Source organism: Phyllostomus hastatus, unplaced genomic scaffold (assembly GCF_019186645.2).
Source record: "Phyllostomus hastatus isolate PE091 unplaced genomic scaffold, TTU_PhHast_1.1 phas_scaffold_760, whole genome shotgun sequence".
Classification (NCBI taxonomy): Eukaryota; Metazoa; Chordata; class Mammalia; order Chiroptera; family Phyllostomidae; genus Phyllostomus; species Phyllostomus hastatus.
The window spans coordinates 3,083,506-3,111,110 of record NW_025334040.1 but is presented as its reverse complement, the minus strand read 5'-3'; the positions used below and the strand labels follow the sequence as shown (position 1 = coordinate 3,111,110).

At 47.9% G+C, this 27,605-nt stretch overlaps 2 protein-coding genes across 4 annotated transcripts in view; both read right to left on the bottom strand.

Annotated features, from left to right (window-relative positions):
• Positions 1-12,046, bottom strand: part of THOC5 (THO complex 5) — a 29,696-nt gene extending 17,650 nt beyond the window's left edge. For 2 of the 3 annotated variants that reach the window (XM_045826801.1, XM_045826804.1), the window contains exons 1-9: positions 11,912-12,046; positions 10,927-11,044; positions 9,940-10,071; positions 7,990-8,133; positions 6,732-6,845; positions 6,490-6,587; positions 4,534-4,680; positions 2,567-2,681; positions 163-295 (exon numbers count right to left, since the gene is read on the bottom strand). In XM_045826801.1, coding sequence (XP_045682757.1) covers positions 163-295; positions 2,567-2,681; positions 4,534-4,680; positions 6,490-6,587; positions 6,732-6,845; positions 7,990-8,133; positions 9,940-10,035 — 847 coding nt within the window. In that variant the 5' untranslated portion in view covers positions 10,036-10,071; positions 10,927-11,044; positions 11,912-12,046. Of the gene's footprint in view, positions 1-162; positions 296-2,566; positions 2,682-4,533; positions 4,681-6,489; positions 6,588-6,731; positions 6,846-7,989; positions 8,134-9,939; positions 10,072-10,926; positions 11,045-11,849 lie in introns of all 3 variants that reach the window. The other variant, XM_045826802.1, reaches the window with a different exon arrangement.
• Positions 12,047-12,944: 898 nt separating this feature from the next.
• NIPSNAP1 (nipsnap homolog 1) lies at positions 12,945-27,071 on the bottom strand. The gene is made up of 10 exons (XM_045826805.1): positions 26,946-27,071; positions 21,134-21,261; positions 20,902-20,947; positions 20,584-20,678; positions 17,441-17,511; positions 17,148-17,288; positions 16,815-16,846; positions 16,361-16,455; positions 15,479-15,562; positions 12,945-14,080 (listed from the first exon to the last, which is right to left on the bottom strand). Exons 1-10 carry the CDS (start codon positions 27,041-27,043, stop codon positions 14,016-14,018), a joined length of 855 nt encoding a protein of 284 aa, XP_045682761.1. The 5' UTR covers positions 27,044-27,071; the 3' UTR covers positions 12,945-14,015.
• Between the last annotated feature and the right edge of the window lie 534 nt (positions 27,072-27,605).

Here is a 27,605-nt window from a genome sequence, read left to right as displayed (position 1 = left end):
GCAGCCATGCTGGGTAATGCAGAGGGGAGGCAGCATTTGTCACCTGAGAGCTTTGGAGCAAGGCCTGGCAGCTCTCCTTAGCAGGCAGTGCTTCCAAATGACCCAATCAGCCACAGCTTCTGCTCCCTCAGCCCCTCTTCCTCACCTGGCCCCCGTACTTACCACAGGCCTGCCCATACGCAGTGGCCTGGACAAAGAGGACATAGAGGGGAGGCGGCAGGTGTCTGGCTGTCTCATACTGCTTGTGAGCCTGGTCGTACGGCATGAACAGATACTCTTGCACTGGGAGGGATGCCTGTATGCAACAGAAATAGGATTTTTTTTCATTTTAGGCTGTCCACATATGAACATGTGGCTGCTTAGTTACCGTATATAGTTTTTTATTTATGAAAGTGACACACGATGAGCTAACAGAACTAATAGGTAGATAAAAGGTCAATATAAAAAAATCTATTGTATTCCTTTACACAAGCAACAAACAGTAAGAAAATGAACTTAAAAAGAGAACATTTCCAACAGCATCAAGAAAACATCAAACGCCTAAGAATAAATAAATGAAGGGGCATAACCTCTACACAAAAACCCGAGAAAGGAAAGAATGAATAGACATATGTCATGCTAATGGCCTGCAAGACCCAAATGTTTTCCCTCAAGTGATCTACAGATTCAATGCAATCCCAGTCTAAACTCCAGCAGGTGAAAACAGACTAGCCGACACTAAAATTTTTATGTAAATACAAAGGTCCAAAAATATCCAAAAATGAAGCTGGAGCACTTACACTACTGAGCATCAAGATTTCTGCTAAAGCTACAGTAAATAAAACAGTGTGACACTGGTGCACAGACAGACCAGCAGATCACACCCAGTCCTGCACACAGACGTCTGAGTCATGAGAGAGCGACACTGCAGAACGGTGGCAAAAGAACGGTCCTTTCAATAAATGGTCAGCTGAATACCTACGTGGGAAAAAAGGTGAATCTGATCCTTACCTCACACTACATACAAAATTCACTTCCAGGACGATTATAGGTTTAAATAGGAATGGTAAACAATAGAGCTTCTATAAAAAGACAAGAGAATATCTCCATGACACTGGGACCGAGAAATGTTTCTTAAGTGGGATGATACAAAAGCACTAGCTGTAAGAACGAGACTGATAATCAGATCATATTAAAATTAAGAACACTGCTCATTAAAGATATTATGAGAAGAAAGCCACAGAATGGAAATGATGTCTGCAGAACATTACACATATAAAACACTCTAAGCAATCTAAACAAATGGGCAAAAGACCTGAATGGGCCCCTGACCGAAGAGTTCTTTCAAAATCCAATAGACATACAAAAGGTGCTGTGCTCAACTGTCACTGGTCCAGGGGAAGGGAAATTAAAGCCGTAAGCAATGCCCTCCACAGTCGCTACAAAGAACAGTAGTATCACCCTGGCTGGTGTGACCCGGGTGGGAAGGTTGCCGGTTCGATTCCTGGTCAGGGCACACACCTGGCTTGCGCTGCAGGTTTGTCCTTGGTTAGGGCACTCACAAAAGCAAACGTTTCTCTCTCACATCAATGTTTCTCACCCTTTCTCCCTCCTTTCCCCTCTCTCTAAAAATAAGTAAAATCTTAAAAAAAAAACAAAGACCAACAATGTCAAGTGTTGATGAGGATACAGAACAATTAGAGCTTTCATGCAGCGCTGGAGGAAATTTCCATAAATCAGTACAATCATTTAAAAAACCTAAATATGTGCACAACATATTTTTTAACAGAAAAAATTAAGTACAACTAAAAGTTTCTGTTTTTTTCTTTCTGTCCTATTATGAAGTGCTACTGGGAATATTTCTGTTTTAACAATTCTAATTCTATGCCTAGAGTTGAAGGGAGGAAATGTGGATCTTGCTGAATCACAGAAAAAGAGTTTATAATTTCTCTAGGGTGCTTTTGCAAAGTTCCTTCATATTAACCATTTACCCTGCTTCATAAAACTATAGGGATTTAGACCAAGTCTGGTTTCACAGAGCAAACAAAATCAGGTCACCTATGTAGAAAGACATTACATTTTACAGGTAAAGTGGGGACTTTTCCTCCTAAGGTACCTAATGGCTTTCAAACATGATTAAGGTTCTTTTCAGAGTGAGCAGATCTGAGGCTCTGCCCAAGGTACAGTCAGGGGGAATCAAAGAGATATCCACAGAAACATGCTGCAATGCCTGGAGACTTCAGGGGCTGGAAAACACCATGCAGTTGGTAAACTAAGGAGTTTGCAAATGTGTTTTATCCGGGTGAGGCTCTGGGTGAAAAGAAAACGCCCCAGATAAATGTGTGAATGTGTTCCTGAGTCCCCTGAACAGCTTTTCTTCTACCCAGGACACAACCTGATCATGCCAGCTGGGCAGGACTTCAGCTAGGACCATCCTCACACTGCACGTTAACCCAGGTTAGGGTAATGCACCTGGCAAAACCCAGAGGGAGACGTGGCTGCTGGCAACGCAGATCAGCAAGGCCTCACTGGTTCTTCAGTGAAGGCGGAAGGCTGAGTGCGTGGAGGTTTGTGGGGAGGCCCTCACCTGCATGATGCTGTTCAGGCGAGGCTGGAGGCTGCTCAGGTACTCCTTCTTCACCTCAATCTCCTTAAGGATCTTCTCCTTGTTGGACAAGGACTCCCGGTACTTCTCCGCCAGCCTGTTGGAAAAGGACAGAGCACTGACACTGGATGCTCTCCAGAGCTGTCCTGACATGCCTGTTCACTGTCAGAATTCACCTAATAACAGCACTCTTGATGAACTCATGTTTACCTAGTACTTATTATGTGCCAGGTACTTTGAAGAACTCTTTATAAGCATTACTGCATTTAATCCTTATAAAAACACTGAAAGATAGGGACTTTTCTTATCCCCAAAGGAGGAAATGAAGGATCAGAGAGGCAGATAACTTGCCCAAGGTCAGCATGGAGCTGAGCTTTGAATCCGTGCCTGTCCGGCTCCGGAGGCCCATAACCTCTAGGGAATACCTGTGTTGTATTCTGTTCCATTTCTTTCTTTTTATTTTTTTATCCTGACCTGAGGACGTGCTTAGTGATTTTACAGAGGGGAAGGGAGAAAGAGAGGAGGAAAGAAACCTTGATGTGAGAGAGTAACACCAATCGGTTGCCTCTCGTTCGTGCCTGGACCAGGGACCTAACCTGCAACCTAGGCATGTGCCCTGACCAGGAATTGAACCTGCAACTTTTCGGTTTATGGAATGATGTTCCAACCAACTGAGCCACACTAGCCAGCTTCTGGTCCATTTCTTGCCTCCAGCGGCAAGACCCAAACTTTCACAAATATGGGGACCTAACAGGTACAGGACTCAAATGAGGTCATTGAGGGGCCTGAGCAGGGCAGACTCGAGATGGATTCCAGACCAGCGCCACAGGAATGCAACTCTCACAGTTTAACCTGTGCCCAGGACACAGGCGGTGCCAGGCCAGCCCTATCTGCTAAATAACTGACACCAGTTCCTGAGGAATCAGACTTAGTGCTTATTAAATTCATAACATGGACCAAAGGCACAGAATACAATGTATAACAGAAAAATGTATAACAGCTGCTTCTCCAACAAAGAAAGCCAACCCAAAGCCCTAGAATTCTTGTATAAATATGAAAGGGAAAAAAGCCACCATAATGGAAGAGATGAAGCTATTAAAATTCCAGAATTAAAAAAATAAACAATACCATCCATATTCTTAGAAAGACCTAGATTAAAGTACACAGTATAGACATTCTATTTATAGTTGGTAACTAAAAGTTCTTTATTAGTACAGGAAAGTCTTATATCTAAAGGTATGCCTTGAAGCATTATTTATGATCCCTCCAAATGGAAACAACCTAAGAGTCCAATCCAATCAAGGAATGATAATGATAATTACAATTTGTCTATATGTTGAATGTTGTGCAACTTTCTAGAATAAATGTTTACAAAGCTTTAAAATACCACAGGGAGCCCTGACCAGGTGGCTCAGATGATCGGAGCATCAGCCCGTATACCAAAAGGTTGCAGGTTCAATTCCCGGTCAGGGCACATGCCTAAGTTGTGTGTTCGATCCCTGGTGGGGGCGCGCATACAGGAGGCAACCGATCGATGTTTCTCTCTCACATTGATTTTTTTTCTTCTTTCTCTCTCCCCGTTCTCCCTTCCTTTCTCTCTAAAATCAGTAAACATATCCTTGGGTGAGGATTAAAACAACACACACACAGGGATATTCTTATAGGCAGGGGGAAAGACCGAGAAAGTATTTAGGGCTCAGGTGGTAAGATTTTAAAAGAAAGCTTACTCCAACTTTGTGTGAATAGCCTTAAGCAATTCCAACCCCACCCACGACACGGTTGGCCAAATTTTAACTATCAGATGTGAATAAATCACAAAATGAGATTTGGTCTCAGAGACCATTCTGCTAGTTGTGCAGCAGATTGTGGGTCATAACAAAGTACTGCCCCCTGTGGTGAAAGCACGTGGTCTGCACAGGTTAACAAGGTCAAGAAGGAGGAAACACCACCTTTTCCGCTGCTCCAGCTCCCAATCCAGACGTGCAAGCGTTTGCTGGTGAGGGTCTCCCATGGTGATGTCAGCCTTGCTGATATCTGGAGGAGCCTCTCTATAAAACTCCTCTAAACTGACCAGATCGATTTCTTCATGCTTCGACCTACAGACAAAAATGAAGGTTAAGCTGCTGTTCTCAGGAACCCACGCTGTGGCTTAAGCAGGCCCACAGTTCCTCCCCATGTACGCCCACTAAGCCCAGGCCTACAGCTAGCTACCCAGGGACATGGAATCCAGTCTTCTCAGCAAATGCTCATTAGCAGAGGTTTCAGCTGAGGAGAGACACTTGGTGGCACACCACAGGCTCCTTATCCATGCTGCCCAGCCTTTTTGTCCATAAATTAGCTACAGACCTGGAAGGCATGCTTATCAAACTCGCAGACATCTCCAGGGTGAGCAAGAGAGCTACTAGCTTAAAAAGTCAAATAAAAACATTACGGTCTAGGCCTAGACTGTCAGGTTAGAACCAAGAAGTATCATTTAACAGAAGTAAATATAAGGGTCTGCACTGAAGTTCCAAATGTTAACCATGTAAGCGCGGGATGGGGAAGATCCAGCATGGCATCACCAGGTGGAAATACGACCCAAAGGCTTTAAATGCTGCATGCAGAGTGACACACGTGTATACAGAAAAGAAATCCAACGCTCTGCCCTGTATTAACATAGTGCACAGGTCGTGAAGAAATGATGGCAATAGTAACAGTAGCTACTGTACGTGAAACACACAGTGTATGTCATCCTCACTGGACTTAATTCTCATAACCCTGTAAATGGGAATTTTTATCTCCATTTGTCAAATGATGTGGAAGCTTCCATAGCTAAGCAGTGTGCCCAAGGTCACACGCAGCTAGTGTGTGGCAGAGTCGAGATTTGAATCCAGGCTGTATCACTCCAGCCACTGGCCTCTCCATGGGTTAGTTCCACTGTATTCTGGGTTTCTCAGTTCTCATCTGAACAGTGGTTACAGGTAGGGGCATGCATTCTTTTACTTTGTTTTTATACCTTTATTTTTAAATAGTTTAAGAGTCATATTTCAAAAATAGTACTGAGCATTTATTTCCCCCATGCACCCTTCCCCTGGGTTCCTCCAATAATATCTAAATAATACAAAGTCAAAACCAGGAAAGTGACAACTACATAAGACTATTAACTCAGGTACCGACCTGATGTGGATTTCACCTGTATTAGTATTTAAGTATTATTATCTGATGACTTTGTGGAACAGATAAAGATGCCTCTCAAAAATCATCATCATCAGTATTAAAAATACACTAGACCCAATGTCCGATGTGCCCACTCACCCCAAGTTTATTACACACATAACCTGTCTTCTTTCAGTTTGCACAACTGGGTCTGACCAGGTGAGAACACGTTCCCTTCTCTTCTCCTGTCTACTCCTTCCTCCTCCTCATCTTTCAGCTTCGATCAGCCAAGAGGCATTAATCACATTTTTAAAAGAACACTGCCAAACTCTAGCTCGTTCACGTGCAGGCAGCTAAGCAGTAAGAAATGCAGGTTCCAAAGAATAAAATCCACTTGCAAAAATGAATTGTTGGAACTTTAGAGATGGAAACTGGGCCAGAGGTTAACAGGACATGACTGGAAGTGAGTTGCTTCCACACAAGTGCTCAGGAATCAAACTGGTAATGAATGCAGAGGTCCCTATTAGGGAGCGACAACGGCTTTTACCAGGTACAGAGCTCAAAATTCACAGGCTTCTGAGCTTCTTAGAGCAGCCTGAAACTGCTTCCAATTTTCCCACTCAAAGTCATCTATACACCCTTCTCCCAGGTCCTACAGTCTCCACAATCATCCCATTTCTTTTTTAAAAAACTAGCTCACACAGAACTATGCAGGAAAAAAGCAGTTACCAACAGACCATCTTGCCAAAGCCCTGTCCTCCAAAACTCACTTAAACTCCAGGCATTTGGTGATCTCCTTCTGCAGGTGCATCACCTCATACAACAGGTTCTGGAGCTGCAGGTGATAGGCGTCTACTTTTTGCTTGGCCTGAAAAGAGGACAAGGCCAGAGGTGAGCGGGGCAAGTCAGGGTGGGGCAGGATGGAGCACAGCAGCAGCAAACTCAGAAAAAGGGGTAAAGGAGATTGAGAAGGGGATGGGGGAGAAGGAGGGTTAAACCTCCCAACTCCTACCTCGTGAGTCTGATCTCTCCCTTTCTTCAACCTGATGTGGGCCAATCGATTAAGCTTCTTTAGAGTCATGAAATGCACACAGCTCTGGATCCTGCGATCTTCAATCTCAGCTGCCTGCAGGCAAGGAAAGACTGGTAAGCCTCAACAACGGGTGCTGGCGCAGCTTCCTCCTGCTCCAACATGAAGACACCGGAAGGGGCTCAGAACCATGAGAAGCGTCAGAGAGAAATGAAAGAATGACTGACTGTACAAGGGAAACGCTTAAGGTTTTTAGGCAAAGAAAAAAAAAAGCAATTTCTGCTTGGACCAAAGTATTAAGAATTGAAGATGGGGGAAGTGCAAACAATGCACGGTATCATCTGGTCCCACATATGGCACAGAGACCCTAACAACAACATCTTGCCAAACAATTTGACCTCTATAAATAACATTACAGAAAATTTTAAATGAAAATAGCAGAATCAGAGCTGTAAAGTTTGAGTACAGTAAGAGAAAGGATACAGTAATCTCAACAGCCCTGGCTGGTGTGGCTCAGTGGGCTGAGCAGCGGACTGCACACTGAGGCATCACCTGTTCAATTCCTGGTCAAGGACACAGGCCTGGGTTACCGGCCAGGTCCCCACTTCGGGGCCTGCGAGAGGCAGCCGATCAATGTTTCGCTCCCTCCTTCTCCCTCCCTTTCCCTCTCTCTAAAAAGTAAATAATATCTAACCCCCCCAAAACAATAATCTTAACAATATTGGCCAGTATAAGCACAAATAAGTGAGATTCCTGGAAAAATAAGGGTTGTTTTGCTTTGTTTTGAACTTATCCATCTAGTTTGTAGTCACTCTGTTTAGTTTCTCTGCCCAGAAGCCTGGTTGGTTCATTTAATATTAACAATTTCATTTTTGATCTCTATGATTTACTTGTATATATCCATCCTTAGAATAGCATGGAAACTTACATGTGTCATCATTTCTCATCACCTAGCAAAATACTTGGCACTTAATAAATATTACAATAGTTGGATGAATTATCAAATTATAGGTATGGAAGAAATAATTATCCTGTGCTTTCATTACTATAATTGGTGACTGGGCGGTGACGAGAAGATCCAATAAGTTAATAGGCAAGTCTCCAGAGCCCCCAGGCTGCAATCAACTACTCGAGGCTAAGACAGGAGACCAAGATCAAGATCAGGAAGGGCTCTGTAGGTGCAAAACGGGCCCACCCATGCAGACCCACCAGGTCCATGTTTGTCCAGTCCACTCCTTACCACATCCTTGCCTCCCCTGCTCTTCAGGTCCTGGATCTCAGCCATGAGTCTCTGCAGCTCCTGGCACGTGTACTTGTACAGCTCGTAGTCTCTTCCAGGGTCCCGCAGGTCCACCTCGGCCTCCTCGCTGTAGTATTTACCTTCCTGCGGAGGCAAGGATACAGGCCTTGGGGAGGGAGTAGAAGTCTCCCCGTTAGGACCACAGATAGGGAGGGATAGGGGCTGAGATCAGTAGTAATGAAGCCCCAAATCAGGTTACTAAAGGATCTGTTCCTCACGTCAACTGTTTTCCTATTTCAAAATGGAAAATAATTACTCTTCTGATTATAAAGTAATGTATGCTTAGTGACAGAGATTCAGAACATAGAGAGGAGTATCAAAAAACAAAATGAAAAATTGCTGCCCTGGCTGGTGTAGCTCAATGGATTGAGTGCTGGCCTATGAACCAGAGTCACTGGTTTGGGCCGCGCGAGAAGCAACATCACATTGATGTTTCTCCCTCTCTTTCTCCCTCCCTTCCCCTCTGTCTAAAAATAAATAAAGTCTTAAAGATAGAGAAAAGAAAAATTGCCTATAATTTCACCCCCCAGTCTGAAATAACTCCATTGTTAATACCGTGGACAAACACAAATTTTATTTTTTAACAAAATGAGATCATACTGTCCATGCTGTTTAGTGCGATTTTCCATCCCCACACATATCTCCATCAAAATGGTTGTGTGATAGCCAGACAGTCCCCTACCTAGATAAACCAGAATTAATATAACCAAATTCCTATAGAAGAGTGTTCAGATGGACAAATTAAGCTTTACTAGAGACTAAAATGTCATAATTGGTCTCCTAGCCTTTGGAGTAAACAGAACACATCTCTTTAATAGAGAATTAATCGTTAATAATACTGTACTGCACACTAGAAAGCTGCTGAGAGGGTATATCTTAAAAGTTCTCATTACAAGAAAAAATTTTTTGTAACCATGTATGGTGAGAAATGTTAACTAGACTTATTGTGGTGACCATTTCGCAATATATCAAATATTGAATTACTTTGTTGTATACCTAAAACTAACATGCTATATATCAGTTTTATTTCCACTAAAAAAGAGAGTCAGCCCTGGCTGGTATAGCTCAGGAGGTTGAGCATGGGCCTGTGAACCAAAGGATCACTGGTTCAGATCCCAGTCCGGGCACATGCCTGGGTTTCAGGCCAGGTTCCCAGTACAGGGTGCACAAGAGGCAACCACACATTGATATTTCTCTCCCTCTCTTTCTCTTTCCCTTCCCCTCTCACTAAAAATATATAAATAAAATGTTTAAAACAAAAAAAAAAAGAGAGAAAGAATCAATACCCTCAAAAGGATGTCTCTTCATTCATCTTGATTTCCTAATCTAAGGAAGGTATCACTTTTTACTTAAATTTAAGCTAATATGTTTCTGGTCTAGTTTTAAAAACAAACAAAACACATAACCAACCAAATAATCAAAACAAGTAATAAATTAGCTTGACAGATTCAAGGACAGAGAAATAGCAAAAGGAGATCCTGCTGGCCACTTGAGCTCTCAGACCACAGCAGAGGTTCTGTGGGCACGTGGTTCTGGTACTGTCTCAGTAGCAGACCAGGGCCACCACATCCCCAAAGCTCGAGTGGCATGCTGCAGAGGGACTGCCTTCTTCTGATCATCAGGAAAACAGGAAACACACACCACACTAGAATGCATTCTCTGTTCAGGCACTAATCATGTCTAATATAGGCTTGTTGGGTGTTGGGATGCTGCAGCAACACCTGATGTGGATACTCAGACTTTGTAGAGCTAAGTGAATTCTGGGCACCCTGTTAAACAGAGGCCATCTGGGAAGTTATTCCTGTGACCCTTAACTGCTACAAACCCATATCCAGGTGCCTGGCCACAAGCTGCAGTTCTCAGCAGCGCGGCAGCCTTGGCTAACCTCACCTGCTCAGTGTCAGAACGATTTCGCTTCCCTTCAGCTGGAGCTCCATCACTGCGGATCACTTTGGGCTTCCGTTTTTTGCTTGATTCTGATGACATGGTGGTTTGGTCAGGTCAGGATGAAATAGCAGAGACCTGTTCAGGGGAGAAAGCTTTTGAGATTTTTCTAGAGGTGGTACTGGAGATCTTCCTGGAGTCATAATACTGAAGTTTAACTAGTAGTTCTGGTCACTTGCACCCTTGGTAACTCAAGAAAAGACTCAATGCTAAGCCTCAGTTAAATTCTCTGTAAAAAGGGGGAAGGGTCATCCCTCACCCTGTCCAAAAGGAACCCATCTTCTTCACCTCCACCCCCTTTAGAGGCACCACCACCACACCACTGACCAAACTCTGCAGCCTGGAATATAAGCACATTCCCAATACTACTGACTGATCACTGTGTGCTAGACCTTGATCTAGGCACTTTATGAGTATGTTCTCATTTGATCTTTATCGAAACCTTTTAGATAAGCACCATTTTATAGATGAGAACACTGAGGATCAGAAAGGTGCATGAGCTGCCCAAGCTTACACAATTATTATGCTAAAGCTTGGCTCCATCTGATGTCACATCAGTGCTCTTAGCAACATTATATGCCTCCTAGTCTTGCTACCATCTCATCAGGGGCTGCCGTCAACTCCCTGGTTAACCCTAAAATTTAAAAGACCAGAGCCTACATTTCATGGAGCTCTAGGGTCACAAAGCATCCTCCCCCTGCCATCTCTCCTGATTGTCACTACAGCCCCCTGAGATGGGCAGCACTATTCCCCTTACCCCCAAAATCTGTCCGTAACTATTACTGAGGGAGCCCATAGCTCATGGTAGACAAGTCAGACAGCCCTAAGACGGAGTCTCCTCCCTTCTGTTTTATGGCTGAGTCCTGGGACGAGACACTTCACTTTTCTCTGGGCCTGTTTCCTCACAGATCAAACGAGAATTCCAGTCCCTACCTCAGGGTTTGTTGTGGACATTAACACGGGAATGTTCTCCGCTGTGGAACGTGATGAAGATGATCTGGGAGAGGGGCTTTAGACGGTACATGCGTGATCTTTAAATGATGTTGAACACCTGAGGAGAAAGTTAATCTCTTTTCAATTCTTTTTAGAACCTTCTCATTGCTTCAAAGAAAACATCTCATTTCCCTAGATTGTCTCTAACATTTGTGAACACCCATATTCCTTTGTTAACAAAAGGACTTATCTCAGAGCCTTAGACAATGAAATCTAGCCAGAATTATTAACTATCTGTTTTCATTTTTTAAAAAATTTTCTTTATTTTTAGAGATGGGGAGAGAGGGAGAAAGAGAATGTGGTTGCCTCTCATGCGCCCCCTACTGGGGACCTGGCCCAAAACCCAGCAAGTGCCCTGACTGGGAATCAAACTTTGGTTCATAGGCTGGCACTCAATGCACTAAGCCACACCAGCCAGGGCTAAAATACATTAATTTTTATCATTACCTTCTGCATATGACAAACGAAAGAAGTTTTATATTTATGAAAAAGACAAACTTTTCTTTTAAAGCGAATTTAAATTTTAAAAGTCACTCAATTAAAAACCTTTAATTAGCAATTCTACATCTAGACCCACAAAGGTGAGACCTGAAAGGCTTAAATGTGGGGAATGCCGACTTTGACAGCACATCGCAGAGTGTCTGGCACACAAAAACGCACAATGTGAGCCGTCGGTTATCATCACCATCATCGTCGTCATCTAGAAGCTACAATGTGGGGCCTACAACCTGCAGCCAACATTTCCCACAGGAGGAAACTGAGCGCGCGGGGCCGCGCGGCACCGACGGGCCCGGAACCCGGGCGTGAGGATGGAGAACCCGGGCCGGACTCCAGCTCGCTGACGCCCTCCGGGTGATCCGCACCTCAGTCCCAGAGCATCCGGCCTGGCCCTGCCGCCCTTCCACGGTCCCGATCCCCTCCTCACCGAACCGCGTCCTGAGCCTGTCCAAGAGAGCGACCCACTTCAGGCGTCGGGGAGACCTGCAGCCCGCGCACCACCGAGAAGCGGAAGGAAGGAGGAGCGGCCGGAAGCGAGGAGCGGAGGCCGGAAGTGAAGCGCGGAGGCCCGGGAAGGCGACCGGGCTACTCTGCAGGCAGTGGCTGGATGACGTAGCACCACGATGCCGGGACTGTTGGGTTGCTGGGTTGTCTGGAGTGTCCCAATCGCCAACATCCTCACGCTGCCCTCTAAAACCAGGAAACTGAAGCTGCAAGGGCAATCTTTTATTTTTATTGATTGCAGAGAGGGAAACATCCATTTGTTGTTCCAATTAGTTGTGCATTCATTGGTTGCTTCATGTATGTGCCCTGACCAGGATGGAACCTACAATTTTGGTGTATGACGCTCTGAGCACCCGGCCAGGACTCCAAGGGTGAACATTCTAAATGTGTTGCCTTCACTCTTTCCCCAGTGCCCCAAGTCCAGCGTCTAGTATGCTCTGTGCCTAGTTTTTGTTGAATGAACTGGCGTAATGCCCAAGATAACCCAAGAGTGTGGCAGTGTCAAGACTTGGACCCCTGAGGGTTTGCCTTCATAACCTGGGCTCGTAACAACTGTCATATTCACCCTAACATCCACACCAGTCAGGACAGCAAGTCAGGGAGGGCATTATCCCCACCTTACAGGTATTTTTACCACTGGTGCATCAGTAGTGTCCCATTTTCAATTAGTCCAGGACAGTCACAATTTCTAATGCAGCATCTGACAGTTTCAAGTATTTTCTGTCCCTGGTAGAAATTGTACAGGCAGGGTAAACCCTACTTATCTGGGGGTAGAGACACTGATGTCTTGAATCCCTGGTTATATAGGGAAATTCCTTCTGCCATGGGGGCAGTCCATCCCTGAGAGTAGTTCAGGGAGCACAATACCATACAGGGGGGTAAATCAGCAGCTGGAACTGGGAAGCTGGCGGGGCCTTGGCCACCTACCAAAAAGTTCTTTGCAGATGAAGACACAATGGTTTATAGTAAACATTTAATTGGTTCCATCAGCAACTCCAGCACAAGTTTTCCTGAAAGGGAGGCAGAATAAATCTACCCAGATTATAAGTGTGGGGGTCACTGAGGAGGCCCTCAAAGTCACTGACCCCACTCCACATTTCAAGTGGCCCCGGAGAATGAGGGTTGGGCTGATCGAATGTGAAGAGGGAGAAAAAGGGATGCAGGGTGAGGGAAATACAGGCTCAGGCCCATATCTTTGCCTACAGGAAGGGAAAGGGAGGACAGGAAACTCCCTGCACAGAAGGGCTGGAACTACGCATTCGTTTTGCAGAAGGAAAACAGATGAGCCTCTTTCCAAGTGTCTTGTATTAGGAACCCCTCCCAAGTGGTCTTCTGTCATGTCTGTTCTCTTTCCCATTCTGTATTCCAAGTTCTGCAGTTCAAACCCAAGTTCTGAATTCTATGTTCTACCTTCAGAGGTCCTGACCCCCAGAACCTTTCCAGCTCCCTTTTCCCAGCTTTTCTAGGTAAATTAGGTGGACCTACTGCTGACTTTGCTAATCTAGGGTTTTCCTTTATTTATTGTGGCAATTCTAGGCTTTTTCCCAGCAGGAGGGATTTGGTTCAGACTGTTCAGCAAGTGGGTGGCCCAGTAGAGACCAGGGAATTCCTGAGAGTCTGGTCTGGTTGCACCTCTCCCCTTCCCACCCCACCTCTAACCACTACACACACTACGTTTCCAGCAACTAAAGCTAAACTGAGGTTTTCCATGGTGATAGTTGGGGACTGGTGGACTTGAGATGAGGAATATTCAGGGGAAGACATAAAAGGTTGCTGTTCTTCATTCAGAGAAATTACAGACTGCTTCCAGCACAGGGGAAGGAGTGGGTGGGGAAGGTGGGAAGTCTCCGGGCAGAGCTAGAAGTTCTCAGAACCCTGTCATCCTTCAGCCCCCCACTGTCTGAGCTGAGCACTAGCCCCCAGAATCCTCCAAGATCTGAGAGAGAACCAAGACAGCACAACTGGGAGCTTCTCTGTCCATGGCTGCCCTGAGGGAGAAGGGGAATGAGGTGGAGGCAGCAGCAACATCACTGAAGAGGTGAGATCTTCAAAGGGATCATGATCCGAGACTCCATGTGTCGCACCAGGGGGACTGCAGAGAGATGCAGAGGTCACAGAGGTCACAGAGTGAATGAAACAGGTTAACGCAGGAAACATGCTTTTGAAGGGGGAGAGTGCCAGGGATGCTGAGACAGGAAACGCCTCACTGCCCTTCTGGAATGACTCATGGAGAGCCCCAGGTCTTCCAAATTGTGGAAGAGAGGACTTAGGTGATGATGAAATGCAACATTTAAGTATTTTCATAATTATATATTTATTTTCCTTAGTTTGTGGAAAAAATAATAGTAAAAAGTGACTTCACAGATCCTATTGCTTACGACAATGCTAGGTAAAGAACAAAGTAGGGGGATTTAAAGAAAAGTGCCAAGAAAATAATTGTAACAGTACACTGGTAGGACAAAAGCTGGGAAGGGGTCCTCAAGCGGCTGAGGTTTGAAAAACAGATTTATTTCAGCCCTGGCTGGCATAGCTCAGTGGATTGAGTGCGAGCTACAAACCAAAGCATCACAGGTTCGATTCCCAGTCAGGGTACATGCCTAGGTTGCAGGCCAGGTCCCCAGTGGGGGCCATGTGAGAGGCAACCACACATTGATTCTCTCTTTCTTCCTCCCTTCCCCTCTCTAAAAATAAATGTTAAAAAACCACATTTATTTCAACTGCCTCATTTTACAGATGGAGAGGATGCAACCCAGAGTGGATCAACCCCAAAGTCACCATGGAGGTGAGACTCCTACCTACTCAGAGCTATTCACACTTTGCTGTGCATACAGACTATCTACAGTTCTTGTTAAAGTGCAAATTCTGATTCAGTGGGTGGCAGAGGGGGTTGAGATTCAGCATTTCTAAAGGCTCTAAGGGATGCTGGTACTAAAGGGCAGGCCCCTGTTCATTCTGGGATGCCCCAGCCACCCCACCCCACCCCACCCCCTACAGTCCCTGGCACACAGCCAGGGCTCAGTCAACATCTGCTGACTCCAAGCGGTGGTAGGAGGCCAAGCAGAGTGACAAGCAACTTGCTGGAAAATATTTGCTGCACGCTTCCTCTGTGTCAGAATCTGGGTGAAGCACTTTTCGTAAATTAGTGCCTGGAATCCTCCTTCCAGCAAGGTAGGCACTATCACCATTGCCATTTTACAGATGAGGAAACAGCCTCGATGAGGTGGAGAGCCATGCCCGAGGTCACAGGGCATACTGAACTACTCCACTTGTCTAAAGCAGGGACCTCCTGGTTGTGGTATCTTCCTCTAGAGCACTCACTTAGGACTGCCTGGGTCATGTGGAGTGTGCCACCAGGACAGAAGCCCAATAACTCATTGCTTTTAAAGCAAGTTCCCCATCAGTGGAGGGAATCAAGTGAGGTCCCTAGCAGATGACCTCCAAGGTCCTCCCCTACCTCCCCACACTCCAGACCAGAGGAGGCGGTACTCACCTGTGTAGTAGACATTTTGGTCCCAACCCCTCTTCCTCCAAGCAGCATTTCTAGTCTCTTCCCGGGACTGCAGGTCTTTATAGGCTGTGGGAAAGGCATTGCCTCATTTTTTGGGCACAGAGGATCTGACCCTGGTACCCAGAAGAGGGCTTTCCTCCCACTGCTCCAAACCTGCCCTGCTGTCTTCCTCCCTAATACCTCGGAATGTCAGTAAACACTGTCCGCTTTGACAACCTCATCTGATAAGTACATTTGTTGACAACTCTCAAATTTATCCACCCAGAACTTGCCCACACCCCCCAGACTCATTTATCCAGTGCCCACTTATTATCTCCACTTGGATGTGTCAGCACCTCAAGTGTAACACTTTCAGGGCCACAATTAAACTCCTGAACTCCCCAACCTGCTCCTCCTAGGGCCTCAGTGACACACTGCTTCCCGCTCCAGACTAATGAGTCTGGACTTTTCAGCATCCTCACCACCACCACTTTGGCTAGGCTATCACCTCTCCTGCCTGAGCTAGGGTAACCGTCTCCTGTTGCCCCACTTCCTCTCTTGCTCCCCTACAAAGCGCTACCAGCATAGTACATGGCAGCCACAGGAATATTAGAACACATAACAGGTCATGTCATGCTGCTAATAATGCTGCCGTAGCCTCCTGTTGTGTTTGGAATAAACCTCAACTTATCCCCATAACCTGCAAGGCCCAGCCTCATCTCCTCACATCCCTCCCCATTCTCTCCACACCAGCCTCCTTGCATTCCTCAAAATCCTGAAGGCCCTTCCCCAGCACAGGGCCTTTGCACTGTCTGCATGAACGACCATGGAGTAAGAAGGGAGAAAGGGGACTGGCAGAAGGCTCCTGGAGGGTGCCCAGCGTACCCCAGAGATGGTGCACGACGTAGAGCTCTCCGATCTGGGAGAAGAAGCCGCCCACCGCCTCCTGGTTCTCCTGCCGGTACTTGATGGCCCGAGCCCTGGGACGGCAGAAGAGTGTGGGGAAGAGGCCAGGGCTGGTACAAAGGGCCCCCTGAGGTGGCCCCAAGCTGACTTCTCCACCACACCTCAAGGGAGAGGCCTGAGGTTGGGCCCCCAGCTCTCAGAGATGGCTGGGGAATGGGGTGATGGAGGTACAGCTGCTGGATGGGTGTTCTTCCAGGGGATCCTCTAGAAAATCCTCACCTTCTGGCTGGATCCTTCTCCTGGATCCATGAGGGGCAAAGGTTTCAGGGTTCCCTGCCACATGGCCCTGGGAAAGGTGGCACCCCAGAGGAAGAGGGCTTGGCAGGGCAGATGGGCAGGGTCACCCCATCCAGGCCCTGGCACTGCCACTCACCAGTTGTTCCCCCACTCGATCATGGTTCCTGGCTGAAAGAGAACCAGAAGAGACTGGAATGAGCTGTCACTTCAGATTCCCGGGGTCCGAGCTGGGAGAAGAATGGCAACTGCCAAGTCTCCCCAGCTCCTGGGTCACTTGACCCTGAGGGCCCTGACTCGCAGCTGGGTGTGCACAAACACACAAGTGCATATACACCTCTGGTCTGAGCCCAGAAGCGGGGAGAGGCCGGAAACCAGAGTCTTGGTGCTGGGGCACAGGGCCTACCCACCCTGGGGCACCTGTACAGCAGGGAAAGTGGGACCAGGCAGGGATCTGGTGGGAGGAAGGCACCTTAAGCTTGTATGTCCTCAGCTCATAGATGTTGGGACCTGCTCTGGGCTGCGGTTCATTCCAGAAGCTGAACTCGAGGAGCATCTGGTTTCTCCTGGACAGCAACATCTGGCTGCGCTCCTTTCGGAACTCCAGATACTCCTGCAGGCATGGTAGTCTGGGCATGAAATCCAGGAAGCACTCCCCCCACCCCCCAGAGTGTGTCCCATGGGGTGGTGGCAGAGGCAGCCCCCAGCACAGAGCTGGACCAGAACCAGTAAGCAGAGAGGTTTGCCAAGTGGACACCAACATACCTTGTTGTTTTTGAGCTTGTTCATGCAGTCCATGAGGGCTGGGTAGCCACCCGAGAATCGCCACAGGTGTACTGTTGTGGGGTGAGAAGTTCAGGTCAGGGGGCCCCTGCGACCCTGCCCTACTTACCCCAAGATTGGCTAAGCATATATATAAGGGGGTGGTCTCCAGCTTGGTTCTCTGGAGCACCAGGACTGAGTTTCCTTTGCCTTGGTGGGGGACAGTGCTGGGTAGGGGATGACCCCAGATACAAGCCTGGAGCTCCAGCTCTGCCAGATGGTACCCTTTGACCCCTCTAGGCTCCAATGTCCTCATCCTAAAAATGACAACAATGCTTCCACCCAAACTGCCTTCAACAGCAACAAGAGAATCTGATGTGAATTTTCACCCAAGGTGCAGTGGCACACTTACAGCCAGGCCTGTGGGGGACAGGCTGGACAAAAGGAGGACATAGGTCTGACAGGCTGAGATGGGACATTGCACAACAGTGAGTTTAAAAAAGAAACCAAGGAAGAGAGCGGCATGTACGGTATGCTACCACACATGTTTAGGAGTGGAAAGGCATCTCTGAAGATGCTGGTCCATGTGCCATCTCTCGATGGAGACCCAAGAGACCATGACAGGAGAGGCCCCAGAGGCAGAGAACTGAGACCTGGGGATCACAGGCAGGAAGAAGGCTTACTTTTCATTCACTGAAAGCTCTTGTCCTCTTAGAACTTTGAATCATAGCTTCTATGCTGGGTTAAATATTTCCCCTATCCCCAAGTTAATGCCTGCCCAGAACCTCGGAATGTGACTTTATTTGGAAATATGGGGTCTTTGTAGGTGTAATTAAATAAATATTAGGTCATACTAGGTTGGCCTCAAATTCAGTGACTACTGTCTTTGCTGGAGGGAGATTTGGACACAGAAAGAAAGGACACCATGTGAAGAGGAAGACACAGAGAAAACACTACGTGCCTAAGGAGGCAGAGATTGGAGCAATGCATCTACTAGCCAAGGAATGCCAAGAATTTCCAGCAACCACCAAGAAGCTTGCCCTAGAGACTTTGTAAGGAGCATGGCCCTGCCCACACCATGATTTTAGACTTCTGGGCTCCAGAACTTAAGAGAAAACATTTCTGTTTTAAACCACCCACTAGCTGGTACTTGGTTATGCCAGCCCTAGGAAATGACACCTTGCGACAATAAAGGAACACAGTTACTGTGGAAGAGAAGAAAGGGAACAGAGTGGCCATCCTTCAGAGAATGGCTGGGACAAGGGAGGAGAGCTCCCAAAAGGTCAGCTGGACAGGCAAGAGCTGAGGGCAGCTGGCTAACCAGCATTTGGAAGCTGAGACTCTTACTACTTTTATCCCCAACCTGTCCCTCACCTGCCTTTTGACTTCATCTGTGCCTTGATTTTTCCCATCTGCAAATGGTCTGAACTTATGGTTTAAAAGGCCCTTCCCGAGGGGAAACAGCAAAAGTACTGCATGAGTGGAAGTCTACCAAGACTAGGAATGCTGACCTGTGGAAGGGAAATTAACTTCATATTGGGGGACCAACAGGAAAAAGTTACAGGTAGGGCATTCTAGGCCCAAGAGAAGAAAGAATTTTCTAGCAATGAAAGTGGTTCCTCTAGAAGATGAATCAGTGGTTCTTAAAAACTCACTAAAACGGAGACTCCTGAGCCCCACTCCTAGGGATGGCTCACAGGGTCTGCCCCCCTCCCCGCAGCTGATCCTGTGCAAGGGACAACACTTCAAGACACACGAAACACAGGACATGCTTTAAAAATTCAGGATCCCACTCCTCAAAGTTCATTCCTGAACTAGCAAACACAGAAGAATCCAAGCGGTGCTGCTGGAGCTGATTAAGTTGTACCTAAAATGGGAGAACTGAAGGGGCCGAAACTGAAGACAGTTTGCTTTTCTCTTACGCCTTCTGATGTATAGATGACTGTTACTGAAACAGAATACATGATTAAGAAAACCTATCTGCCTATCACAGCTTATTTTAAAGACATGATTATCAGAGCTATGAAAGGATGAGATAGGCTGGTTTATGAGGTAGTGAGCTCCCCATTGCTGGCAGTGTTCAAGGCAAGCTTAGAGAGAACCTTCTGTCAAGGCAGCTCTAGAGGAGCTCCCTGTGCCATGGAGAGTCTAAATCAGCACTATACAAAAGCACTTTGTACCACGATGCAAATGTTCTATAGCTGTACTGTCCTACACGGTAACCACAAGTCACATGTGTCTATCAATAGGCACTTGAAATGTAGCTGGTGTGACTAAGTAACTGAATTTTCCATTTCATTTCATTTCACCTAATTTAAACTTAAATAGCTACATGTGGTTAGTGGCTACCTTACTGGACCATGCAGATCTAGATGTCAAGGCCCCTTTGAGTGGCTGAGATGCTGTGAGTCAACCAAATTCATGTGTGGCTCTTAGTAGCTGATGCCAACTGAGGTGGGTAAGTTGGAGTGGGATGGAGCATGCTGGGGACAAGGAAGCAGCTCAGACAAGAGCCCCTGTTCATCCCACAAATATGTGCTGAACACTGGGGATTCAGTGGTGAAGAAAGAGAGGCAAGGCCCTGCCCTCCCAGAACTCATCACCAACATGGGGAGACAGAGGAGTACTCCACAGGATGTAGGATCAGGGCTGTGAAGAGGCAAGTCCTGGGGGCTGGGGGACCATGGGAGATACCTGATCCAGCTTGGGTGGAGAGAATTAGGGAGGCCTCCAGGAGGAGGTAATGTCTATGCCAAAATAAAAGATGAGTAGAGGAGTGAGCCAGGGGAAGTGGGCAAGGGAGACAGACTGCTTTGGGCAGAGGAAACAGCAAGGACAGTGTGGAACTGGAGGGTGGAACTGGAGGGTGAAACTGTCATGGGTGGGACAGCACAGTAAGCAAGGAGGATGTGGAGAGATAAGGTCAGAGGCTGGACAGAAAAGGACCCGCAGAGCCTCATGGGCCACCCCAAGGGCAGAGCGGAGCCAACACAGGTGTCTGGGCAGGGGAGTGAGCCGATGAGAACCACATTTACAGAGACCCCTCTGGGTGCTGCTGTGGAGAGGGAGCGGAGGGCAGCCAGGTGTAAGAGGTGCTGGGGGCCTGGAGGAGGGTGGCAGTGGCACTGCAGAGGTGGGCACCTCACCTGCCTGGTCCTGCTCCCCATACCACGTGTTCCAGTTGCCCACGAGTGAGCAGGGGTAGTCCTCATCCAGGTGCAGCTTAGGCAGCACAGCCTCCCTGTGGGAGGGGCACAGAGATGGGAGAGGGCTCGTACCAGCCACCAGGCCCTCTGGGCTGGGTGTCAGTCTCCCCGACTCTAAGATACAGATGCTGGACAAGACATCCTTAGGACTTCTGGCTCTGAAATCTACATCCCTGGATTTCTGTAAGGATAATGGGACTGGGATGTAGTTCCCACCCAAACAGGCACTGGAACAGGTGGATGAAAAAAGATGCTCACGTTAGGCTGTTGTAGGCATCCAGACACTCGGGCTTCACATTGTGAACTGCAACAGAGGACAGAGAGTGGGAGGTGAAACAGGGGTGTGGGCAAGTGGGGAGCTAGGGTTGGAGGAGCCCAACAGGGCGAGGGCTCCCAGGACAGCTCAGGATATCCCAACCCCCCTCTTATCTCCTAGCTGAACCCTCGCAGGCCCTGGAAGGGCAAGCTGGTGGGCACAGCAGCCACTCACACTGGATTTTGTAGAGGTTGCTGGTCTCCTTCTTGGACAGCAAGGTGGAGTGGGCGTCCTTCCGGGGATCCACCTTGTGCACAAAGAGAGAGCGGAACCAGCTGCCTTCATTGTCCTTGGAATAGAAACTGTGAGACAAAGGAATTCAGAAGGACATGCAGGGATATACGGAGTCTTGGCCCTTCCATCTGCTCAGGTGCCCTGGTCCCCTAGGATGGTGACCCACATTTCTGGGAACAGGGCCACGAAATCCTGTGGCAGCTCCAGAATGTAACATGCCATTGGAGCCAGCTGAGCAGACCTCGTCCCTTCAACAGAGATCATGGCTGCCCGGTTTGCTTTCTGAATATTTGAGGAGCCTCAGGAGGCCAAGAGAGGCAGCCTCAAGTCCCATCTCTCTCTCTCTCTCTCTCTCCAGCCTCCCTACTTTAACCCCTTCCAAGGGGTTCCCCCCTTGGGCCACACAACTGCAGCCCCTTGCCAAGAGTCAAACCAAACCCAAACCCACCTTGCTGGATGCCCAAAGTCCTCAACAGCCCAACTATTTTGTCAGTCTTCCCTTCTGCGTCCTCCCCCACCAAGTGTGTACCCCACTCTCCAGGTATGCTGCTCCCTATCACACCAGGCTCTTTTACTCTGTGCTTTCTTACAAGTTCTGTCCCCACTGATAAGAATGCTGCATTCACTGTCCTTCCTAGTGCTCACACTACACTGGGCCTGTGCCCCTTCCAGCCCCACAAACAGACAGATAGCCAAAGACAAATAGGCTTTGTGCCTGAGGTCACAGTCACTGGAAGAAATGAGCCTTGGAATACAAAACCCTGGGAGAGCCCAGGCCAGTGAGCCTGAACTTAGCCTCTGGCAATTTGGGCAGGGCCTCCAAAGGAGGTGATCTGACCAGTCTCTAGATCTACAGGGCTGATTTGGCCCACTGAGGGGGTAAAAGGCATTGCAATGCAAGATTCATTCATTCATCCAGCCAAACTTAATTGACAAATATCTGCCTTGTGTATTTTACTAGGGTGCTGTAAGAATGAATGACTGACTGACTGAATGAATGATGTGCCCTGTTCAGAGCAGAAAAACTTATTCCCAGGTCCTGCCAGACCATAACTGCTTTCCCACACAAGGTCCCAGCAGCCTCTAGTCAGGCGTGAAAAGCAAGTCTCCCAGTGGATGATTTCTAGCAGTGCAGTCCCTGTGAGAAGCCTTCACTTTTTTTGAGTCTTTTCTGTGGCTAGAATAAATGTCTTATAATTTCAAATTGATTACAGATTCCCCCCAAAATATGGATCAGCCACTTGGATAGATAAAATCTAAAAACATCTTAAAATGATAAGCACATTTATATGAGTACAAAGAAAGGTGAGTAAGAATTTGTCCCAAACTGTCAACATTGCTTACCTGGGAGAGGGGTGAGGGAGATGGTTAAATTTGTCTTTATTCATTATAATTCATAAAGCTAAAAAAAACCTGTTTTAAGTGTTTCTGAATTCATAGTCCTTCTGCACTGTGCATACATTTACTTTGTTAAGAAAACCCAAGACACTTATCGTCAGATGGGTAGAGTGGCCTAGGAAAATTCTGGTCCAGAATAAGGGAGTCTCGCTCTGTAGATAATATTTGCTGAGCACATTCTCTGTGCCAGGGATCTGTGATCAGCTTTTCAGTAGCATGATCCCACTGCATCTGTGTAATGATGTTAGTGTTGGTACTATTACTGCCCTCATTTTCGAGACCAGAAAATAGAAGGTCAGGGAGTTTATGGAACTTGCCCAAGGTCACATAGCAAGTCAGTGCAGAATGCAGGCAAGGACCAACCCAGAGCTCTTTCCTCTAAAGCCAGTCTCCACCCTGGGTCTGGTGCTGACCTGCGGAGCACCAGGCAGATACTGTGAAGAACTCAGTGAGTTTCAACAAAACTTACTGGCAGAGGGACCTGACCTTTGATTTGAATGTGGAGTGGATGCTTCCCCTGGAAGGGGTGGTGGCAGGGAGAAGCTCAGCATCTCCAATTTGTCAACGAAGACCTTTGCTCCAGAACTGGACTCCAAGTAATTTATTAACACCAATACTGGCCAAGATAAACAGCCAAGTGGCCAGCCCTGGAGAAAGAGCCTAGAGGCTGGAGTGCTGGGGAGTGGAAGGGAGACGCAGGAGCTCTCACAGGCCCCCATGTCTCCCCATCACTCTCTAATCTTTCCTGCCCGTGCGCTTCAGTTTCCCCATGTGTCAAACGAGCAGGGCGGAACAGCCTGTTTCTAAGAATCTTTTCTACAGGTAACACCCAAAGAGGGACCTGTCTAAGATCCTAGGGCAGGATCCTAGGGCAATGCTGCACTGGAAGCCAGCATTGTCAGGCTCACATTTCCAATTTCATTTTCTCAGTGAAAGCACAACATTCTCTTATCCTTGAACTCCCCTTGAGCTCTCTCGCCTTGCTCTCTATTTTTCTGTAGCTCCTTCTAACACATACTTTTTAAAAAATGTGCCTTGCTTATTGTCTCCACATTAGAAGCAGCCCCATGGGGACGGGGATGTCATCTGTCATGTGTAGCCCTGCTGTCTGCCCAGTGCCGGGCACATGGCACATGCTCAGTCCATGTCCGGGGAGTGAAAGGAGTGGTGGGGGAGCTCAGATAGAGCTGCAGGAAAGTGACAAAAGGTGGAAGGCAAGGAAGTAAAGAAAGGGTGGACCTTTGCTCAGAGCATGGGCACAGGGCTCAGGGGCCCTTTCTATCCCCACCACCACAAGCAGAATTGCACTTTAAGGCACAGGTTCTGGGCAAACTTGGGTTCTGATCCCAGCTCAGCTTCATCTCTCTGAGCCTCATTTTCCCCATCTGTAAAATAGAAGCCAGAAGATGGACCTTTTAGAGAAAGGGTTTTAAGTGGCAGTGGTAGCTAGTATCACTATTCCTACCTAAATTCCTGACTGATCTCTGGGCTACCCCCTTTCCCCCACTTTTCCTAATCTGCCCATCAGTCTTTGTAAAGTGCCACTTTTGTGATGCTATTCCTCTGCTTGAAAGACTTCTGTGGCTCCCCACTGCCTACAAAACAAAGGCTGGATGTCTCCACTTGGGATTCTAGCTCTCATCTCCTTTGTCAAGCTTTCCAGAGTCAATTCCTGTTTAAATGTGATAACCACAAAGCCAGGATATCCCATCTCAGTGGTTCTCAAACCCACAGTACTAGTGTCACCAGAGGAATTCTCAGCTCCGTCCAAGACTGCAGGAATGGGCCCAATGACCCGGGTTTGAACAAGTCCACCAGGGGATTCTGATGCATGCTCGAGCTTGAGAATCACTGCTCTAGAGCAGTCCCAATTCATTTATTTTTCATGTAACCTCAGTAAACCATCCCAGAAATACTGAAGATTTTATTATCTAAATTCTATTAAGAATGCCTCTTAGGCCTAGAAAACACAATACAGCTTTGTCCAGTCTTTGGGAAGGATCTGCCCCAGCTGGACAGTTCAGCCCCTTCCACAAAAACACCTCTCGCATTTTCACCCACTCCTTTCGTTTTCATATGACCACATCTTGTCTCCCCAAACACAGCGGAAGCCACTATCTAGTATCCTTCCACCCCCCAGCATACGTAGCACCGTGCTTTTCGCATGAGAATTGCTCAATATTTGTCCCAGATGAGAACTTTTCAGTAGATGACATATTTGCACTCTTGATAGGGATCGATAGTCTGATGCCTCCCCCCGTGAAACTGCTCTGGAAAATTGTATTTATTTGCCGAGAAGCTGGGGTCTATACACATTCTGAAACACTTGTGTTTTAAGTTGGCTGACTTTAGAAAGGGCCACATTTCTGCTTACTGTTCCAGAGTGTGTCTTTAGAAGACACACTAGAAGAATTAGAATTTAAATACTGTTAACAACAGGATCACTGGTGCAGCAGATGACTGCTGTTTATTGAATGCTTACTATGTGCAAAGAGCTAATCCTCACAATATGTTTTGAGAAAAATGAGGCCCAGAGATACCCCATGCCTTAATCAATGATCAAGAGGATTCCAATCTGGGTCCATCTGATTTCAATGCCCACAAACTGGGGAGGCCAAAAGGGCTGCTGCTGTCCCTCTAGTGACTCCAGAGAGGTGGGGAGGACTGAGTAAGGGTCAGTTGGGATGGGGACATTCACTTCTATCCAACGTGGGACCAGGGAGTAGGTAACTAAGGGACTTGATAAATATCTTCCATGCAGTCACAGCAATCCTGCAGAACAAAGCTAGCAGAGATCACCACTCCCACTTAACAGAGAAGAAAACCAAGGCTCACAGAGGTTCAGTGCCTCATCCAAGGTCACTGAACGAGTGAGGAGCAGCAGGTGGCCTCTATGTCCCATGATCCTGTGTGACCTCTGGATATTTGTCACACAAATGGCTTCTACAACCAACTGATTCTGTAACCTTGGGGAAGTGAGGTCCCTTCCCCAGCCTTGATCTCTCCACGTGGAAAATAAGGGGGTCACAGAGATGATCTCTCCAAGGCCCTTGCTGTCCTGATATATGAGGGGCTCATGCAGAAATTGCTGGAGATACAGGCCTGAGCAAGGGGCAATACCTGTTGTTTGTTCACCAGGGACTAGCAGCCTCACACCATGGCCTTTTTTATCCTCTACAACTCTGAGATACATACTATTTTACCACTCCCATTTTATAGATGAGGAATCTGAGACTTCAAGAGGCCAAATTACTTGCCCAAGTTCACCCCACCAAGAACGGCTGAATTAGATTTGCTAGTGCCAGGCAGATTCCAGGCTCTTTCCATGATATCAGCTTTCTCCCCAAATGTTAGGCGGTCTGGTGGAGGCCCATGCTGGCTCTTCTTTCCCAGCTGCCCCAAAGCCCCACTGCACAATGCTGCTCTGAGGAAGCTCTGCAGTTTCAAGCCTGTGCAGCTGGTTAGGATGGACCCCTGTCTCCTTTCCACAGGTGAGGGGACACGTCCTCTGTTTTTGAGTAGACACTGTCCTGAACCCTGTGCCAGGGGTTGGGGAAACAGAAAAGTGAGGTGATGATCTAGTAGGGGAGCCAGGTAAGGGTGCACAGGGTGATAAGAGCAGAGATGGGGGAAGTACAGGGCGCAAAGCTGGAGGAGGGAGGAGCTGCCTAGGGCCAATCAAAAAGGACAAGCCCTGCATCGGCCCACAGCAGGGCCCAAACAAAAGCCCAGACTGAAGGCAAGGGCCAGCCAGCCTCCCTCTCCCAGGAGGCCACCACTTGTGGTGCAAAGAGCACTGGGTGTCAGGAGACGAGGATCCAAACCCAGTGCTGCTACTGAACAGCACAGGGAGTGACTGGGCAACTCCCATCCATTCTCAGGCCTCTTTTGCCCCACTTGTACTGTTCAGGGTTGGAGAGCAAAGGGTCTGTACAGCTGTGGCTCTTGGGGATCTTCCATTGCTCTCCCTAAGCCTTCCCCTAGGAACGTCCAGAAAGGGGAGGGGCTTCTCCCTTTAGGATCACCCAGTGGGTATCATCTCACAATCATTGAAAAGGCCTGGGGAAAAGGCCACTCCTGCCCTCTCCGGCTCCCACTCTCTAGGTCCCAGGACCCGCCCCTCTCATTCACCTCCACCTTTCATTCTCTGCCCAGAGTCAGGCATCCACTAGGACAAAGAACCCTGCACATACCATCTCCATTCTTGCCCAGGGCTCTTCCCCAGGCCTAGATTTGGCCCTTGACTCTAACCCAAAGATTACAAGCTGGAGTCTCTGCGCATCTCCCATGCCCAGACCCTGGCCACCCGCCCTGTACCCCCACGCACGCCACCCCTACCCGGTCCGGCTCTCACCGCGCCGCAGATGCAGCTGCAGCATCCGTGTTGCGGGGTCCGGGGCCCCCGAGCAGCCGCCGAGCCGCTGCAGAGATGCTGCACAGCCGCGGAGCCATGTTGGAGCGGAGCAGGTTGGCGGAAAGCCCCGCCCCCGAACCCAGCAGCGGAGGAGCAAGAATAAGCCCCGCCCCTCGGCTAGCCCCTTCCTTCCGCAGGCGGCCGGGTGGGCGTTGCCTCGGTGCAGCTCTCTCCCAACTATTCCGCGTAGACGCTGGGTGTAAGGAAGTCGGGGTTCTGGTCCTCTGAGCCCCTGCAGCTCTACTACTGATTTGCTCTGTGATCTTAAGAAAGCCCTTTCCTCACTCTGGGCCTCAGTGTCCATTTCTGTAAAATGGGAGCGTTGAACGATGATGTTACCAAGGGTTCTTAGCTGGGCGTTGAGATGAGTGTTGGAGTAAGCCCCCTAAAAGTGTGCGTTTCTCTGGGGACGAGGGGTGCAGTGTTTATCACAATGTTGAAGAAACAAACCCCGTAACAATTCAAGACAGGCGAACAAGGCTCTGGGCTGCAGGGAAGCTTTCTCGCGCTCATTTCCTTTTCTCTGCCTGGGCCTCCTGGGCCTACCCTCCTTCTGCCCTGTTCAGCTCTTTTGTCTGCCCTTCACACTAATCCCTGCTC